This window comes from Rhamphochromis longiceps, linkage group LG19, assembly GCF_057381845.1.
Source record: "Rhamphochromis longiceps isolate RC_006_pf linkage group LG19, R_longiceps_female_GT1.1, whole genome shotgun sequence".
NCBI lineage: Eukaryota > Metazoa > Chordata > Actinopteri > Cichliformes > Cichlidae > Rhamphochromis > Rhamphochromis longiceps.
The window spans coordinates 16,448,759-16,461,720 of record NC_140575.1 but is presented as its reverse complement, the minus strand read 5'-3'; the positions used below and the strand labels follow the sequence as shown (position 1 = coordinate 16,461,720).

The following is a 12,962-nucleotide window of genomic DNA, read 5'->3' as shown; positions in this document are numbered from 1 at the left end:
AGTAATCCCAACATTGCCCACAGAGCATTAAAAGCACCATTTAAAGCACAGTGATCAGATGTTACACTGAAATGTCACAATATCACTAAAACAAACTAGTAACTGGTAAAATTGATGATTTAAGAGCAGTCCTGATGTGTGTGTATACTGTAGGCCTGAATGTTATTTAAAACTGTATTTTTTAAATAAAGAAAAGCCACAATAGCAGGCGCATCAATAACCACCAGGAAAGCAATGCAGGAGTTAATACACACCATGCAGACAGAGCAAGAGAGAGTATCACACTGTTAGCTCCAAACAAGCAGCATACCACAGGCCCACATTAGTGCAGTTATGTTACTATGAGTTATACTGCTGTTAGCTTGGATACAAAAATAGCAACCAAATTATTTACTGCCACATTTAACACAGAATTTACCACCGAACAAGAAAAATTCAAAAGGGAATACCCTGCAGGTACACTTGTACATCACCCAAAGACATCATCTGCTCCACCTCTGCAGTAGGTAACGTAAGCGCAACCATAAAAATTTAAGCAGGATCAGAATACTGTGGCCGTGATAGTACAGAGAGAACTTAAGTAAACTTAATGTTGCTTCTATTGAAGCCTTACAGATATCATTCCTGAATACTCAAAAGCAAAATTAGTGTGTTATTCAGACATGTGCCCTTGCCCAGATGTTAAATAATATTTTACTGTAATGGTTATTTGCCATGACATCACCAATAGCAACACAAAATGGAAGGAAAAAGAAAAGTGTTTTTAGTCTCATTAATGCACCATTAAAGCTAACATATACAATGCATTCCCTATTAGTACCATAAACAAGCTGTGAGCTGACCTTACACAGACTATGCCATCTGACAGACTTGACAACTCATCTCTAGTGGATTTTTTTCACATGTTCAGCCCATTCGGTTGAGTCATTTCAACAATTGCAGTGTGTGTCGTCTGGCACCTGATACCAAAATCACCTCAATAAGATAAGAGCTACGGATGACCTTGTCTCCACTGGATCAACACTCTTAGCGAAGAGATCCAAAAATAAAAACAATTCTGGATATATTACTCTACATGGAGAGTTACCAATGACTCACTGCACTCCAAGCTTTCTCTCACTCATGCTGCAGTTCAGTAAAGTACCAGCTGCTGTGAATGGACAAATACAGTAACAATGATGCAACACACTAGACCTAATAAAGCCCTTTTTTAAGGACTTCAGTGTGGAGAGTTTACAATAACTGCACAAGCTCATTCTAATGGACTCAGTTCAGTCATGCAAATTCTGCACAACCGAACCATAAAAGAGTGTGGTCAAGTGGCGCCACTTGTGCTCATGGATTATGCAAAAGCACCATCAATCTGAGTTTAACCAGCCACAGCATATAATATCTGGTATAAAAAAGTACCAGGTGAAACCGTGAATGCCCAAAATTGCTTATTTACACTAAAATGCAATTTCTTCCTTACTGTAATAAAAAAATTAAATAAAAAAAATAAACAAATAAATAATGCAGGCCTCAAACATCTGGAACATTAGTAGACAAACCAAACAAGTATATTATTTGACACAAGCTGCCATGCAATACTCCTGAATAATGTAAGAACATGATTTTAAAAAGTGGTTTTGCAACAGTAACTCCACATCAAGACAGATTCAGGTGATGAATCATTGTGCTCTTATCAAAAATCCAAACCCGAAGGTAAAATAGCCTCACTTCTGCACCAAGGATTAGAATGAACAGAAAAAGGTGGCATTTGTGCTGCTGATTCAAATGTGCACTTAACCATTCAGCATAGCTGATAAAGGCTGTAGCAGTGTCCAAGGCAAATAACCATTACCAATTTGAAAGTGCATACCTTTTTATATTCATTCAAATTCTGTCTAGATTACTACAATCAATTTATCAAAGGGTCTTATGCTGCACTCTAGTGGTGTGAGAATGAACTACAGCTAAATGCTTACACTCAATTTGTAAAATCACTGATATTCCTTGATTGACAACAATGAATCAAAGCCTGAAAGTGCTACAAAATATCTGGGATCTTTCTCAATAGTATAGTGTATGTCAGCTGTTTTCTTTTTCTACAGACATTTGTGCTTGTCTGTAGATCAATTTCCTTCTGTAGAGCTGAAGAAGGGCCGGAGTCCGGGGGAGGAGACGAAGGAGGCACGAGGAGGCTGCATGCAACATCAAGGTGAGGATGGAGGTGGAGAACAGGGTAAGGAGGTGAGAAGGTTAAAAATCCCGAAACCCTTAGAGGAAGCAGAAAGGAGGAGGGAGGGAGCTTCTGAGCTAGAGAAGTGGAAAGGCATGGGAAGTAAGAGGGTGAGGGTCCTTGATAAGAGGCAGGCTGGAGGAGGGGCTACGTTCAAGAGGAAACACATCAACAGGGAGTTTGAATTTCAGTCCAGCAGCAAGATGATGAGTTTCAGCCAAAAATGTCATTCCATCATAACAAACCAGTTAAAAAAGAAAAAAAAAAAAAAACAGCCAAAAAGGAAAAGAAAGTTGCTGGTGTTTGTGTGGTGGTGAGTATTTGTCTTTCCACAGCTGTTTCCTTTGTGAGAACTTCGTTCGTTGCGATCCTCACCTGGCGTAGTCGTCTTTCGTCCAAAGTAGCCCAGGACATGGGAGTAGAGATCCCTGAGTGATGCATCACCCATGGTGGCCCGGGCCTGCCGCTGCGGCGACGAGCCTTGGGATGACCCCTGACCTTGGGGCCGAGGCTTGGACGACAGAGCGTGAACCACAGTCTTATAAACACCACCAAGAAGAGCCCCCTGGTGGTGCCGTGAGGCAGTGCTCCCTGGCTCTTGGGAGCGTGAGCGGGAGGCTCTAGATCGCAAGGCGGAACGTCCTAAACGTCCGCGCACTCCTGAGGAACCTGAACTGCTTGACAACACCTCAGAGTGAACCTCTGGGCCATGACTGGATCCCACACAGGATCCAGCATGCTGCTTGTCTTTGTCCCCTCCAGTCCCAGACCGGGTTTCCAGGCCTGCTGTGCCCCCTGTCCCACTGCTATCTGTTAGAGTCCCAGATGCTAATTTCTCGTGTACGCCTGTTCTATGGCTGATAACAGCCACAGAGCCAAACTTACCTGAACCCCCTGTTCCCAGCTTCCCCCCTGACCCTGCCCCAGCTCCAACCCCAGGTTTCTCTCCAGCCGAGTGGCTGTGTGTGTGGAAGTGACTGAGCCGGCGTAGCCGGGCTTTCCAGTGGGCCTCCTTATTTTCAAGAGGGTTATGGAACTGGACAGATTCAGTTGAGGGCCGGAAACTGACATGGACACCCCCAGAATGATGCCTCTTAGTGCTACTACGGGACATCTTGGTCTTAGTGGGTTCTGAAGTTTGGGGAACTGATTCACTGCTTCCTTCACCCACAGTAGTATCTTGCCTAATTAAACTGGACTTGTCATTTGCTGCCATTTCTTTATCATCTTGTTTCTCTTCTGTATCACCCCATAAGTCATATTTCCCTTCCAATACTGTTGCCTTTCCACTATTTCCTCCCACAACCTTCTTTTCAGCAGTAGTTCTTTCTAAACTAGAGCCCACCTTAGCACTGGGTGATGGCCACTGACACTGCAGCTCCAAGCACTCATAGATACTCGGCTGCTCTGCCTCATTCTCCTCAATAGAATCCACACTGCTATGTCTCACTGATTTACTTACCTGTCTGTCCTCCCTTACCACCTGCTTTGCTTCTCCGAGCTGCCCTCTGTTTTCTAACTGTGTTCTTGCCAATCCTGTTTGCACGAGTGCGGGTAAAGCAACGCTGTTTTCTACCGCTCGACCGGGACTATCTTTCTCGCCTGTCTCGCCCTTCCTCTCAGCTTCTTTGTTAATGAGGTAGTCCCTAATAGAAGAGAATAAATCATCTTCCCCAGTTTCACCCTCATCTGCATCAGCTTCCTTTTCAGGTTGAAAGGCGAAGGCTGAGTCCCAGTCACTCACCCAATCGGAACTAGAACCTCGGCTTCGAGAGACACTTTGGTGCCAGAATTGATCGCACACACTACCATCATCTTTTACCTCTGAGGACGAGGAAACAGCACCATTGGAGAAGGCAAAAGGGGTGGGAGAAGAGAAGGTGAGGGACTGTGAGGGTGGTTGAGCTGCGTGGCTGTTGGTTACGAGTAAGGAAGAAGTTGTGGAGTGGTGGTGATGGGGAGAAGGATTTGGGATCAAATTTGGATCCCTCTGGGGATCTTCACCTTTGACCCGCTCTGTGATGAAAGGCTCCATGATGTCAGAGGCACTGCTGCTCCTTGCAAGGGAGGATGGGGCTGGGGTATCCAGATCACAAGCCCCACCCTGGAAGACCTCAGAACAGGAGATGGGAGGAGTCTCGTCGCTCTGGGATGAGTGGCGCATCCGAGACGTGCGGGATGTCAGTGTGATTGGTGGATCCTCGAGGTCTGGAAGGAAAAGGAGTGGCATTAGCTGGAGCAGAAAGGGGAGGAGACACATTAAAAACTGTGCATGCAGGCATGTGCACACGCACGCACGCACGCACGCACGCGCACACACACACACACACACACACACACACACACAGATCTGAAAGAATGCATTAGGCAGAAGTTATCTAAAGTCTGGTTCTTTATCAGATTGTACTCACTGATGTTGCTTACAAAAACAAAATGTATTCATAGCAAACATCCTATGGCTATTTATCAAGCTACTACTGGTGCTAACCATGACCTTTTTTACCTTGTTTTAGTAGAAAAAGAAAAAAAAAACATTGGATAAATGCCTGAATGCTGACTGTTTGGTAGTTACATCTTCATAAATATTATTATTAATTAAGTTTTAAACTGCGAACTATCAACAAATAGACTCCCCGAGTCAAAAGGTCTGGCTTCAGAACAGTTTTTTTCTATGTTTGGCTCAAGATGATTTTAAAGAGAGTAGATAATTCCCTAATATGACTATCTCAGGCACATAGCTCTGCCTGTGAACACAGAAGCCCAACCTACGTGCTAAGAGATATTGCTTCAGACAGAGGACAAACTTAGAATTGCAATAAGGTCCAGAATAAGATAAATAAGGATAATTCTGAACTAGCATAGTTTGATGGCATGAATATGAAGCTGGAATTTGATTTTAAGAAGATAAAGAAGATGGACAAGATCAAAATCATTTATGTAAAAATCTCTTTCCCCTCATATGTTATACCAGGGGTGTCGAACTCCAGGCCTCGAGGGCCAGTGTCCTGCAGGTTTTAGATATCAGCCTGGGTCAACACACCTGAATCCAATAATTAGTTCATTACCAGGCTTCTGGAGAACACTGAGAAATGTTGAGGAGGTAATTTAGCTATTTAAATCAGCTGTGTTGGATCAAGGACACATCTAAAACCTGCAGGACACCGGCCCTTGAGGCCTGGAGTTCAACACCTGTGTGTTATACTATACACCATTTCGCTTGCAACAATGCAGCAACACAGCTGACTGCTTCCCAGTTTGGCTGTTGTGCACTTGCAAGAGCAAGCTATGTTGTACAACCATCATGTTTAATGTCACAGAAATTCCCCTTAAGTTTCATTTACAATTATTTCAGTGGGTTTTCTCTCTTGCACAATAACCATCCATTAGTGACCACCACACACAGACACACTAAAAACAACAAAAATGATATGCGAGTCATCATCCTCTCATACTAAAGAGAAAGGAGAGCTGTCCGAGCAAAAGCCACTGCAAGAATAAAGCAAATCATATGAAATTTTACACCAAAAAAATTGGTGAAAGGAAGATCAAGAAGAAAGGTAGAGAAATAAAGTGACTTATAACACGCAGAAAAAAATGCAAATATGTAGAGTTAATGGCAAGACCTCGAAGACAAATGTGTGTGCAGGCAGATAAGAGTAAGGTGCAGGCTAATAGGCGGGCGGGCAGGCAGGCAGGCAAGCAAGATGATAAGCAAATAACAAAGAAAACAGGTATGTCGAGTTTCATGCAAACAGGTGTACAACAAGAAAAGCAAATCCCACTTACATCTAAAGTCTAAGTGAAATGTTTGGAACACAGACTGAAAATGACATACATGTTTGTTCACTACTGGCTGGCCCAGAATGAATTCGATTTATATAATAAATATGCATATATAAACTAGTTCTAGTTTACATATGCAGGCGTGTTTAAAATAGCATTTTAGCAAGCTGCTGAAGACATTCATTGATCAGGCATAACATTATAACACTGACTGATCCAATGGATGAACCGCTGTAGCTCAAAGCAATGAAAAATTTAATGCTGAATACATTAAATACAGAATACACAGTGCATCACAGTTTCTTCTATGTGTGGCTACAGAACTGCAGACCAGTCAGGGTGGCCAAGCTGACCCCTGCCCACCACTGAAAGGTGACCTGCCCTGATTACTCCGGTTTCTTTTATATCGCATAGATGGGTGCGCCTGTCTGTTGTTTACCTGGGGAACACCTACCGCCAGGATGCACTATGGGAAGACAGCAAGCCAGCAGTGGCAGTGTAATGTTTTGGGCGATTTTCTGCTGGGAAACTCTGGGGCCTGCCATCCATGTGGATTTTACTTGGATACATACCATCTACCTAAGCACTGTTGCAGGCCATGCACTCTTTTGTGGAAACAGTACTCCCTGATGGCTGTGGTCTCTTTCACAAAGCAAAAATAGTTCAGGAATGGTTTGAGGAGCACAACAATACAGAGTGCGTGCCCCTGCAGGTAAGAGTTGACAGCAAAAGGTGAACCAACACAATATTAGGCAGGCAATCAATGTTACGCCTGATCTGTATATATTGAGGTGATTATTTAACACATCCTACAAATACAATCACAGTTGAGTGATTCCAACAAACATACTTGATCATCTGGGTGACTGCCAGATGTACTAACACCTGCCAAAGCATATCAGCACTTCAGTGTTTTGTTTTTGAGTTTTTTTCTATCTGAGAAACAAGGCTATGTATTGGTTGCTCTTACTTTAATGTTCAGTTTCTGCCCTACTCCCCTCAAGTCTTCTCTCAGTTGGCTCCCTGGATAGGTTACTGCTGTGGTACTCCTCAATATCAATCAGCTGCACTGGCTGTCCTTGTGCTGTCTGCTTTGTGAGCTGTCACTAACCTCTGTAACCACAAACTTCAGCAGGTGGACGAAGGATTCTCACCATCTGCAGAGCAGAACCAGAACTAGCACTACCACTGCCAAGTGCAGCCCAAGACATCAGAAAAGGAGAGTCACTAGAGAGGTAGCTCATGTTACGCCACCTATAATCTGTCAGCTGATTAGCTGAAAGACCCAATCGGCTCCTTTTTTTTTTTTTTTTACTGTTTACAGAAAAAGAAAGTTCTTAATTTAACTTAACAATGTGATTCTTCCTTTAAAGATGTAAAGAAACCTCTGCATACCTCCTTGAAAACATTAAGTCTGATAAAAAAAAATAAAATTAAAAAAAGACCTTTAAGCACCTCTGTTCTTCCAGTGGAAGATCTTGCATATAAATATTTTGTATTATATGATTTGGGAATATCTTTCAGTTTTACAAAAATATGCCCCTTTTGCATCTTGCAAATAATCATTTTAGGCCATCTTTTGACATTTTACTGAACAAAGACCGTATTTGAGAAACAACTTGCTTGTTAAACGATGAAAAAAATTCAGAGATCTACACTTGCAACATGCAAATTTTGCGCACTGCTGATCAACAGCTTTTAAGATTAGCCAAGTTGCAGTTGAACTGGGAATGGGGTCAATGACTGTTGATGGAGCGGATGAAAACTGTTGATCCAGTGATAACAAACAAACAAGAAAAGAGTAATATTCAGAGACAAGACAACAGGCAGAGTTTCAGTCTGTGTAGACGACTAATCCAGGCAGGCAGGCAGCAGGCAGGCAGACAGGTAGTGCAAAGAGTGTGTACCTGCCAGCTGGTCGGCAAGGGGGGGTAGTAAAGGGTGGTGGTGGTGGTGGAGGAGGACAGGAAGAGGTGGAGCCAGAGCAGGAGCACTCTTAGCACTGCGGATAAAGGCTGAGGACAGCAGAGAATCCCCTGTAGAACAGCTACGCAGGGCTGAGGAAGTGGGAAGAAGAGAAACAGAAGAGAGGAAGAGTGTGGGACAGAAAAGGGAAAAATACAAAAAAGAGGAAAAAAGTATAGATAAAGGTTAAGAGGTAAGTGAGGAAGGAGAAGTGGAAAAGAGTACATAAAAAATGAAGATAATAGAAAGAGAGAGCAAGTGAATACGTTTAGTAAATAAGACAAAAGCATAGAAACACAGCTTGGAGGAAATTAGTGGAACAAGAGACAAGTGACAGGATGGTATTGAAAAGGTGGGCTCCATGATGGGCATGGAGGGACAGAGACGGGAAGGGAAGGTGAGGGAGGGGTGAGACAGGGTTAGTTTTGCAGGAAAGTTGGTGAGTGAGAGAGTGAGAGAGCTGGTGGGAGTTCTGCAGCTCAAGTCTCTTCATAAGCCCACGACAAACAGGAACGCTACATAAAATTAAATGAAAATGGGAATCATCATGTTGACATTCAAGAAAATATCCTAAACTAATCCGGTTGTAGAGACCCTTCTGGAACCAAACCTTCAATCCCTGCAGAGTGTGGAGGAACGTCCTTTGTTGTGGTTAGTTTCAATCTACTCTGGCATTCACAACTGGAGCAGAACCGTCTTTATCGTAATGCATAACACTGAGATTATTCAAACCGGCTGGCTGCGTGTATTCACGTTTGAAACATCTTTGGTAATATAGCTTAAAAAAGGAGGAAACAGTATTATATATGGATTTCAAGGTTAAAAAAAATTCTCTACCAAAAGAGTCAAATATTTTATCAAATATTTAATAGTACTACTCAAATTTTTGGCATCACAGTTACAATTTTTAATTGGGGTATTTAGAGCTGTGAATGTATTTTTAAAGTCCCAACTTGATTTTCGGATTTGTTTTATTCATCATCTCAGCTGATACTAAACCTATTCAAGCATTGCTGTAACTACATCTTTCATACTAATGGCCACAGCTAAAGATTTCCCATAAACATGACTCCAGAGAGGAATGGTAGTGAGCATATGCCACAGCTTCCTGTCAGGCTGACAGATGGGCAGGAGGAGGGAAGCAGAGGAGAGACATTAAATCAAACAAAACTGACTTGAGAAGAGCGTGACGGTATCCAAAATCTACTGAGGAAAGACAGCATGCTAGTTTGGCTTTGTTGCGCACCATTTATTTCTCCAAAGTATGCATAGACAAATTCTGGGAGTCAGTGCTATGAACATTTACATTCAAAGGGAGCAGAGTTGTAGGAAGAGGGCACACTGACCTACAGTCTTCTGCCGGACAATACTGCGGGCTTTTTCGATGCCTGGTGACCCAGCGGTGGTGGCGCTTCGCTGTCTCATGGCGGCTGCCTGGCCTGGTTGGTCTCTGCTCCAGCCTTTAGAGAAGGAACGATCGACAACCTGCCGCTGGCTCTCCGGACCAATACCTGTTGTAAGAACAGAGGAATGACTTCTCGGTGAACTGAGCTGAAAACACGTGTGCTATTTACATCTAGAAATCTGCTAAATTTACAAATTAGTAGTTTTTCTGTGACCTCAGTTTTTTGCAGTCAAAAAATAATACATGAACAGACCAATTTATATTCCAGAGCTGCATTTGGTTCCAGCAGTGCGATGTGACAATCAGCCGGCTGTGTTCCAGATATGCTCTTAGGAAGTCACAGGAATGTCTTTTGAAGGTCGGTAAAAGTGACTCACCTTTTCCTTTATGTTTCTTCTGTTTTTGTTCACTGAGCTTGTCGAGAGGCAGCTCATTCAGATCGACACTGTACAGGTTCCTTGCCAAAACCTAAGACACAGAGACATAACAAAGCTTTAATCTTTTACCACACTGTTTTAGGTGGTAACAGTTGGAGGACTTGGATAAGTGTTGAACTGAATTTATCTAGTTATATTAATAGCAGAGCGGAGGTATATGTGGTCCCTGTTCAGTACCTTTGTAAGCGTCTCCATGGTCAGTGACCATTCAGTGACCAGCTCCTCCCAGCAGGTTAGGGAGGAGAGGACAGAGAGGAGGTCATCCCACAGCTCTCTGCTTATGTAGACGTTTAAGTTGCCCTTAATCCAGGCTACTATCAGTGTCTGTACAGAAAGAGAGGGATGAAGTAAAATAAGTCATGCTGGCAACCCTAGAGTGTGGTAACATATTAAAACACATGATTATATAATATTGAAATATAGAAGTCTTTTAGATGATGACCGGGTTTCCAGGCCTGCTGTGCCCCCTGTCCCACTGCTATCCGTTATAGTCCCAGATGCTAATGTCTCGTGTACGCCTGTTCTATGGCTGATAACAGCCACAGAGCCAAACTTACCTGAACCCCCTGTTCCCAGCTTCCCCCCTGACCCTGCCCCAGCTCCAACCCCAGGCCTCTCTCCAGCCGAGTGGCTGTGTGTGTGGAAGTGACTGAGCCAGCGTAGCCGGGCCTTCCAGTGAGCCTCCTTATTTTCATGACATTATTATAACGTACCTGAAAGATGGGTCCAGCTAATCTGCCCGACAATGTGTTGTTCTTCTTGCCCTGAGGCATGATGGATGGAGGCCTTTTCATTACTGACTCTGTCACCCTCAGCAAAATCAGCAAGATCTGCTCCCTACAAATTCAGGAACACTCGTTAAAGCTAAACGGTTCTTCTTCTTTAATCAGAAACAGCAGGTAGTTGAGAGCACACAAATGTAATTAGATGGCATTTTACGCTGCTGTTTGTGTTTTTACCATGTCTTCTGGTCCATGGTTTCATGCATGACAAGGCTGCGGTAGATGTTCAGCACTCGCTTGCACATATCGACATGCTCCTCCAAAAGGATCTTAATGTCGTTGGCTGGTTCCAGCAGGAAAACGTTAGAGGAGTGGGTGATAAACACCTGTAGAGGAGACAGAGACGGAAGAAAGGCAATCAAAACCACAAGAAATATTTAAGAAATAACACCAAGATTGTGGAAGTTTGGCAGTTTTTGTGTGTGAGAACATACCTGTAGTGTAGTTTGAACTCCAGCATGAACACTGTATTCCAACAATTCACTGTCAATCACTTTATTCATTCCCTTAAAAAAAGGAAAGTACACAAATAAACACTTCTATTTACCTCAAGCTGGTCTTGAGAACTGAAACTTGTTGGCTGCTAATGTACAGAACGTTTACCTGAGTATTTCAGCTAATTACATGACTGATTTCACAAAATTTCTCACCTCATCATCTTTGTCTCCGAATTGCGAGCCTGTATCCATACTTGTGGCCGTGACTATAGGATAAGGGCCCTCCTCTGGCTCCTTCATGAAAACTGGTTTGTCTTCCATGGAGATCCACTCCTGGTAAACTCGGACCACCTTTCGCATTGCCGCTGCCTCGCACATGGGAAGAAGAAACGCCTGCAGCAACCGGGAATATGAACATGTCAAGAAAGATACAAGGAAACTGTTCTCACTTTATGATAAATAACCATTTTTCCTTAACCTGTCGAAAGATCTCTGTGATGAAGTTGACGTTGGTTCTGGAGCTGGTCAGCACTCTTCTCACCACCTCCATGTCTGTCAGCTGCTCTTCATCCATGGAGCAGAGTGAGGAGGAGCTGGGCTCTCTCTCTGTCAGTGTAGATGTGTTCGAGTGGCTCTGTTCAGGTTCAGTCCCTGCACCTCCGGAGAGCTCCATGCTTCCTCCTCCTCGCCCACTTGAGCTTCCGCTTGCTTCAAGGTGGCTGTCAGATCGAATCCCTCCCCCACCGCTGTCCTCTGAGCTGCCTGTGGAGCGAGCTGCAAATCCAGCTGCTGCTCGCTGAAGGTAAGCAGAGACAGGGTCAGAGGTATTTTAAAATCTTTCGCATTTGCTTCTGCAAATTGAGCAGTTAAAACACAAGAACCAAGTGATGCATAATAATGTGCTCATACTTACCTGTATGTTCTTGGGGACATTCTCTCCCTCTGTTCCTGGGATGTGGGTATGTGTGTTGGGTCGTGGCTCGAGCCAGAAGGAAACCAGCCAGCGGATAAAGACAACTCGAGCCTGAAGGAAACTTTCCTTAGTGCAATACAGCGTTTCGCCGCTGTCCTGCTCTCTGCGCACAACACTGTAGTACGGCTTAGAACGCATAGGAGGCACATCTATGGATGACGGAGAGAGGAATATATATTTAAGGGGCACAGGATTAATTATGAGGTACGATCACCGAGTTTTGAGTCTGTTCTTGTTGTGCACAAAGTGAACACAACACAGTCATGTTGCATAGCTAATAAAAGCAGCACAGTGTGGAACAAACACCAGTCTTCTCAGAAAAGGACAGTGCTTACAACACAGCATCCTTCAAAGTGAGACTGTCAGAGCAGAGTTCTACTGTAACGTCCAGCAATGTTTGTAAACTATTCAAACGGCGATGCGACGACAGCTGGGTGCTCCACCATGATAATGAGCCAGGTCTCAGGGGCTCATGTTTCTCCTGTTCAGTTTTAGTAGGTAGAGCAGATCATTAATTAACTGGAGTCCATGCCGAATGTCCATTGGTGTAATGTGTGTGTGAATTGGTGAATGCAGCACTTTTAGTACCACAAAAGTGCTTTAAGTGTTTAGAAAGACCAAAACATGAGTTCATTTATCATTACTCCACTCCAGATTTGGCTCCCTCTTGTCTAAATTGAAGGGTCATTGTTTTCCCCAGTACACATCACAAATAAATAAATGTTTCTTTGGTTAAATAAGCTTATTTAGTAGATCTAAATGACTTAGTAGTACTAACCCAGCATGGGGCTGTAGAGGCTGGTTTCCATGGAGAAGTTGGGAAAGATGTGAGGAAGGTAGAACTTCCTGAAATGACCAAAGAGGAAACTGAAGCCACGTTCATGGTTCTCTTTACACCGCCACTCTAGAGACTTTGCCTGTTTGATAGAAACATAAACACACAGTTAGACAGACAGACA

General features: G+C 43.5%; 1 protein-coding gene across 8 annotated transcripts in view; it reads right to left on the bottom strand.

Annotated features, from left to right (window-relative positions):
• Nucleotides 1-12,962, bottom strand: part of ralgapa1 (Ral GTPase activating protein catalytic subunit alpha 1) — a 76,776-nt gene that overhangs the window by 54,703 nt on the left and 9,111 nt on the right. For 4 of the 8 annotated variants that reach the window (XM_085390563.1, XM_085390557.1, XM_085390558.1 and 1 more), the window contains exons 8-19: nt 12,782-12,920; nt 11,944-12,152; nt 11,509-11,826; nt 11,244-11,423; nt 11,028-11,099; nt 10,771-10,919; nt 10,525-10,648; nt 9,989-10,135; nt 9,752-9,842; nt 9,316-9,480; nt 7,912-8,061; nt 2,597-4,429 (exon numbers count right to left, since the gene is read on the bottom strand). In XM_085390563.1, the coding sequence (XP_085246689.1) occupies nt 2,597-4,429; nt 7,912-8,061; nt 9,316-9,480; nt 9,752-9,842; nt 9,989-10,135; nt 10,525-10,648; nt 10,771-10,919; nt 11,028-11,099; nt 11,244-11,423; nt 11,509-11,826; nt 11,944-12,152; nt 12,782-12,920 (3,577 nt within the window). The remainder of the gene's footprint in view (nt 1-2,596; nt 4,430-7,911; nt 8,062-9,315; nt 9,481-9,751; nt 9,843-9,988; nt 10,136-10,524; nt 10,649-10,770; nt 10,920-11,027; nt 11,100-11,243; nt 11,424-11,508; nt 11,827-11,943; nt 12,153-12,781; nt 12,921-12,962) is intronic. The other 4 variants (XM_085390564.1, XM_085390561.1, XM_085390560.1 and 1 more) reach the window with 3 other exon arrangements.